The sequence below is a fragment of the Nematolebias whitei genome, chromosome 9 (assembly GCF_014905685.2).
Source record: "Nematolebias whitei isolate Nwh7 chromosome 9, NemWhi1, whole genome shotgun sequence".
In the NCBI taxonomy this organism is placed as follows: domain Eukaryota; kingdom Metazoa; phylum Chordata; class Actinopteri; order Cyprinodontiformes; family Rivulidae; genus Nematolebias; species Nematolebias whitei.
The window spans coordinates 4,295,639-4,302,641 of NC_056506.1; the positions used below are offsets into that span (position 1 = coordinate 4,295,639).

The following is a 7,003-nucleotide window of genomic DNA, read 5'->3' on the forward strand; positions in this document are numbered from 1 at the left end:
AACGTTTCGTCTCTCATCCAAGAGACTTCCTCAGTCTGAGGTGCTGTATTCAGCTCAGTCTCTTAAATAGCACCTTCTCAGAGTGGATCAACCAGTTTGCTGCTGACAACCAAAACCAGCTGATCACATGCTCAAGAAGGACCATCAGCCTAACAATGGATCATTAGCACCTGATGGCTGTTTACTGTTCACAGAGGGCTGAGTGATACTAGCAATCACAGCATTGTAAGAGGGGGACAGTTGAACCCGGAGGCCTCCACCCCTGTTTAATGATGGACAATTTCTTTTCACAAAGATGGCCTCCTTTACTCCTCTCTCAAACCATTTAAGCTATTTAAGAGACTGAGTTGAACACATAGGTGGAGGCCTACGTGTTCAACTGTCCCCCTCTTACAATGCTGTGATTGCTAGTATCACTCGGCCCTCTGTGAACAGTAAACAGTCATCAGGTGCTAATGATCCATTGTTAGGCTGATGGTCCTTCTTGACCATGTGATCAGCTGGTTCTGGTTGTCAGCAGCAGAACTGGTTGATCCACTCTGAGAAGGTGCTATTTAAGAGACTGAGCTGAATTTAGCTCCTCAGACTGAGGAAGTCTCTCGGATGAGAGACGAAACGTTTCTACATTTTTTTGTTGATTTGCTTTGTTTTGTTTTTTTGAATGTCCAGAGGACCAGATTTAACTTTTTTAGATTCCCCAAATACTTTTACCCTGGTTGGTTTAATTTCACAGATGTGTTTGAGTTCTTTCATTAATTTAATTTACTTTCACCTGTAATAATTTAAAATCATGCAAGAAAATAAGTTCAAAAACCAGGTCAGACGACACTGGTAGCCGTCCTGTTTATCTAGGCAACAAGGCTCTAGTCAATCTACTCCAGACACAATGACACTATGATCCACACACGATACTGTAGTAAGTGAAAAACATCTTTGACTTGTCACATCTACATCATTATCTTCAGAGAGAAGGTCTTTGTGTGTTCATGTACTCACATCAACTTGAGTGAGGTGTTTTTCTGTTTTCTGTATGGGCTGACAGTTTTAACTGAACCTGTTGGTCTTGAAAAGTTATTTAAATAAATTTATGTTAATATAAAAGGTCACTTACCAATTTTCTGCCTGATGTGTGACGATGTTTTCCTCCGCCCTTGGTTTTATAAGTATGCTTACCATGTTGTTGAGTGTTTTAGAGGGTGTATTTGTATATTCTGACTGTCCCTTTAAGAGATACAGCCCAAGTTACATGTCATGTGACTTCAACCAGGAAGTTAGGTTTAGAGTCAGAATTCAAGTGTTGTCCAATTTCAATAATTTCCGACTTCCGGCAAGATGGCGGATCTAGCAGACGTCTTCTTCTAAGCTCGCACCCTACTGCCCCGGATTTCAAGTCCAGTACCAACATCAACTACAAGTTAGACGAACCAAAAGTGCATATCTTCAAGTGAGTCTACCCACCGCATGTGAAAAAAATCTGCAATTACTCCGAATACTCGAACTAAGACATGGCGAGTGGGAAAGCTAATGCTAAGCTAACCTTAACCCAAGCTAGTGTGGTCGAGCACGAAAATACTTTGATGGAAACTTCTAACCCCTCCAGTAAGAGGAAAAATTCACCTGTTACGCCAACCAAATCATCAACTCCACCTAATAAGATTAAAACAACCCAGATCCAGTCAAATGAAACTCTTGTTGAAGCAATTGTAAATTTGACCGCCAAAATAGATCCTTTTGGGGAGCAGTTAACCAAAACTTCCACGATGGTAGCTAGCATTGCTAAACTGGTGGAAATGAATGCAGCGGATATCAAGGAGTGCAAAGCTAAAATAAAAGAGTTTGAAAAAATAATACCCCAACTCACCAAAGAAAATAAAGAGCTAAATGAAAAACTAAGAGATACAAGAGACGCTGGAATCTCAAAATACATGATCTAAAAGAAAACGATCATGAAAAAATCCGTGAGGAAATCATCTGTATCCATCAGAAATCGCATCACAATGAGCTTCAGCTATGGACACAGTTGTTGACAACGTTCACCGACTTGGAAAACGAGAAGTGGGAAAAAAAACGCCAAGTCACCATCCAGTTTGTCATGAGGCTTCACCATGATGAGATCTGGAAACTCACAAAAAACTCCAAGTTTTGCAAACAAGCTGGGATTGGCTTCAAAGAGGACTTCTGCAAAGCTGACAGAGGCTCGAGCTGCAGTGTGGCCGAAGATGGAGGAAGCACGAGCTGCGGGGACGACCACCTACCATGAAGGTCCACTCGGCTACATCGATGGTGAAAGAGTCATCATGGACATCTGAGGAACCCACTCGACATTCTATTGATATACACCAATATAGTTATTGTTGAGTTCCATAAAACAATATGACTGAAAATGAGAAAAGGGAAGAAGATAACGTGTTAAGAGAATTCTTAGTTTTATGATACCGAGTTCAAATTCCAAGAGACATCAGTTTTGATGTTGGTTCACAGTTAAGGTTAAATATGTCAGAGGCACAGGGCTTTCAGTTTATTACTTACTAGTCCAAACCTACACTTCTTTTATTTACTTGTTTTTCTATCATGTATTTATTTATTTTTTTCCTTTTTTTTATTTTTTCCCTTATTATTTTAGATTAGTCATGTCTTTTTTCAACTATAACCTCTCTGTCGTTTCAGTTAATGCTAAGGGTTTGAGAGACTCTATAAAACACAAAGCAACTATTCTATTCTTACTAAATGAAAAGGCTCATTGCTATCTTCTTCAGGAAACTCACAGCAACAGTGCAGAAGAAACATTTTGGTCAAACCAATGGGAGGACAAAATATATTTTAGTCATGGTACAAACAGGTCAGCAGGGGTCGCTCTTCTCTTAAATAACTTTCCTGGGAAAGTAGTTAACACTGAAAAAGATCCTTTAGGTCATTGGATAATTTGTGTGTTTGAAATTAATGGAAGGTTTTTGGTTTTGGGTAATATATATATATATATATATATATATATATGGGTTCAATAATCACAACCAAAACAAAAACTTAATTACAGAATTAAGCAACAGTCTAAAAGACCTGTTTCAAAGATATCTAAACTGTGATATTATTTTTGGAGGGGATTATAATCTGGTAATGGATGAGTGGCTGGATAGATGTCCTTCGAGATTTCAAAATCACCATTACAATTCCATGATGTTTAATTTCTGTAATGAGTTCAAGTGGAATGATATATGACATACTCTACATCCACATACTCACATTTTTACATGGTTCAAACCTGATGGAACAGTTCAATCTAGATTAGATTATTGGCTTGTGTCAGAGTTTACACACGACTTAGAAGTTAAATCTACTTGTTCTGCTGCAGCTCTTACAGACCACTGCCTCATCAAACTCACATTAACTCCTACAAATGCACAAAAAAGTAATTAAAAATACTGGAAATTTAACTCAAATCTTCTTAAACACGACCCTTTTTGTCAAGATATTAAAAAGACAATTGATGATATAAACAAAGACTCATCACTATCAAATTACACTACTAAATGGAAGTACTTAAAATATAAAATATGTCAAATCTTTATATCTTATAGTAAATAATTAACCTGAACTAGTAAACAAAGACAAACTAACATTGTAAGAGAAATTCATGATATTTGCAACCAGACTTCATTAAACGAAGGCGACAAACAAAAATGAATGCTTCTACACTCTTCACTAGATAACATCTATGTTAACAAAGACAAAGGAGCCAACATCTGGTCAAGAGCAACATGGACTGAAGAAGGGGAAAGAAGTTGGGCACACTTCTGTCGGCTAGAAGAACAGAGACAGGAACGAAACTCAATAAAGAAACTGAAAACTGAGGACCAGGAATGAACCGATCCTGTTAGAATTTCAACTGCAATTTTTCAGTTTTATAGCAAACTATACTCCTCTTCTTACTCTCATACAGATGTTGAAGCCCTCCTCTTCTTACTCTCATACAGATGTTGAAGCTCTCCTCTTCTTACTCTCATACAGATGTTGAAGCCCTCCTCTTCTTACTCTCATACAGATGTTGAAGCTCTCTTCTTACTCTCATACAGATGTTGAAGCTCTCCTCTTCTGACTCTCGTACAGATGTTGAAGCTCTCCTCTTCTTACTCTCATACAGATGTTGAAGCTCTCCTCTTCTTACTCTCATACAGATGTTGAAACTCTCCTCTTCTTACTCTCATACAGATGTTGAAGCTCTCCTCTTCTTACTCTCTTACAGATGTTGAAGCTCTCCTCTTTTTACTCTCTTACAGATGTTGACACTCTCTTCTTACTCTCGTACAGATGTTGAAGCTCTACTCTTTTTACTCTTATACAGATATTGAAGCTCTCCTCTTCTTACTCTCATACAGATGTTGAAGCTCTCCTCTTCTTACTCTCATACAGATGTTGAAGCTCTTTGAATCAGAGAACAGGTCCCACTGTGGACGAATTTTAAAAGTATATGTGATGCAGAAATCCGAATGGAAGAAGTAGAAAAAGTGTTGAATTGTTTAGTCTTAGACAAATGTCCAGGCCCAGATGATCTAACTACTCCTCATTCAGACAGAAGACTAAATGCACACTTACTTCATAAATAGACATTTAACTGTATGGTCCAAGTCTAATGAGGTGGTGCCCAGCTGCATCCTTACCAGATGTCTGAACCACCTCCACTGGCTCCTCTCTACTAGGGGGAATAGTGGTTCTACTCCTAGTCTCTCCAGAATAACTGAACTTCTCACCCTATTTCTAAAGGAAAGTCCAGCTACCCTGCGGAAGAAACTCATTTCAACTGTCTGTATCTTATACTCAAGATAATTTAACAAAACTACATAAGTGTTTACATATTTCTTCATCTTTTCATCACCACAGCTCCGAGACCAAGGACATAAATCAATATCAAAGGTTATTCAAGGTCTTTGCTTGTCCTGGCTATTGCTACAGATTTTTTTTAAGAGTTTGCTGACAGGCATAAAATGTGCCGTGTATGGTACTCTTGTTTGCATTTTATTGTGGATTTTTTTTTCTTTTGAATCAACACCAACAGAGATTTAATAGGAAAACTGGAATTTGAGCTTCAAAGTAATTTAAACTTAGACATTTTTAACCAAGGTATCAATTTAGTGTCATTGTTTATGAGGAGTTGTCTTAAAGTCCCAAATCAAAATCTAGACCCTAATAAAACATTTTCTTTTTTTAAATTCTTTGTTTTGCATCAGTTAAATAGCCAGTTCTTTAATCCCTAATGCTGAGGTATCTTTTGTTTTCCAGCATGCAAGGCAATAGTGGAAGAACTGAACCACTCAATCAGTCAGGTGGACCCAAAGAAGACCATCAATGTGGGCAGTTTTCGACTGAACCCCGATGGAACCATGAAAGACAAAAAGGTATAGCACATACAGTGCATCCGGAAAGTATTCACAGCGTTTCACTTTTTCCACATTTTGTTATGTTACAGCCTTATTCCAAATTCTATTAAATTAATCTCTTACCGCAGCCTCTTGCTCTAACATGCTTCAGATATGGTGATGATTTTCAGAACAAGATGTGGCATGGATTATTAATCATATCTCTGGTTTTACTACTGGTCTATTAATACAATTTAAAAACTGATGTGTAGTTTAAAGTCTGCACTTTTTTAAACAAAGTCTTTTTATTAATTTTTTTGTTTGTTTTTTTAACACAAACACACGAAAAAACAAAAGAATATAAAACAAAATTCCCTTCCACACCGGATCAGCTACATATACACAAATATTCTATGCATGCATTGACATATTTTCAACAAATGACAGAAAATGCTGCCAGGTGTCCCAGAATCTTCCTTTCAGTGTAGGGATGGTGCCATCTAGTGGGCCTTCCCCTGTCTGTACTCCCTTGTGTCTCTGCTGTGATTGTCTGATTAACATCACCCGTGTCTCATGTCCTGTTTGTGTATAGAAAGTCTATCTGTTAGTCTTGTCAGTGCCGGTTCGTCGTTGGGTAATGCCTGTCCAGTCAGTCTGATCCTGTTTGATCCCATTCCTGAATCTGTTTTGTAAGTTTTGCTGCCATGTCAGCCTTTTGATTTATAATTATTAAAAGGATTTTATTTTGTACGCCTGTCTGCTGAGTCCTGCCTGCGCAACTGGGTTCTCTCCTGTCCTGACCTGCCTTGAAACCCAGACATTCAGGGTATATATGATTTTTTTTCTAGATGAATATGATACATTGTCAATGTCAATTTATTTATATAGCACATAAAAACAACTAAGCTGACTAAAGTGCTTTACAGTTAAGACAGATAAAAAGAGTAAAAAATGCATCTAGTGCCACTCAAAAACATAAGATATTTAACAGTAAACACACAACAACAATAAAAATCAGCTCAACTTGTTCTCAGACTCTGTGTGGATCAAATGTCAAGGAATTCAGATGAGTCTTCAGCAAAGATTTAAACGTCTCAACAGTCTGAGCGCTCTTTAAATTCTCGGGTAAACTGTTCCACAGTTTTGGAGCAGCAACCACAAAAGCCCGATCACCTCTGGATTTCAGTTTGGATCTGGGGACATCTAAGAGGAACTGGTTGGTAGACCGGAGTGCTCTTACTGGAGTGTAGATGTTAATGAGATCACATAAATATGACGGGGCCAGACTAAAGATTTTAAAAACAGCAATAACATCTTAAAATCAATCTGGAAGTGGACAGGAAGCCAGTGGAGAGAAGCCAGGACAGGGGTTATGTGTTCATATGTTTTAGTTGCTGTTAAAAGATGAGCTGCTGCGTTCTGGACAGATTGTAAGCGATGCAATGATGATTTGTCTAAACCAACATACAATGAATTACAGTAGTCCAAATGAAAGGTAATAAAAACCTGAATCACCTTTTCAAAGTCTCTGAAAGGGAGACAAGACAGGTTGGCCATAATAGGAGAAACTGGAGACCCCATAGCAAACTCATGTGTAACTTTGGCTGAAACTTTGATTCTGAGCTGTTCTGCTTCACCCTCTTTCATTTTGT

At 38.0% G+C, this 7,003-nt stretch overlaps 1 protein-coding gene across 1 annotated transcript in view; it reads left to right on the plus strand.

Annotated features, from left to right (window-relative positions):
• cnpy1 (canopy FGF signaling regulator 1) overlaps positions 1-7,003 on the plus strand; it is a 179,017-nt gene that overhangs the window by 3,942 nt on the left and 168,072 nt on the right. The window contains exon 2 of the mRNA XM_037682058.1: positions 5,275-5,390. Coding sequence (XP_037537986.1) covers positions 5,275-5,390 — 116 coding nt within the window. The remainder of the gene's footprint in view (positions 1-5,274; positions 5,391-7,003) is intronic.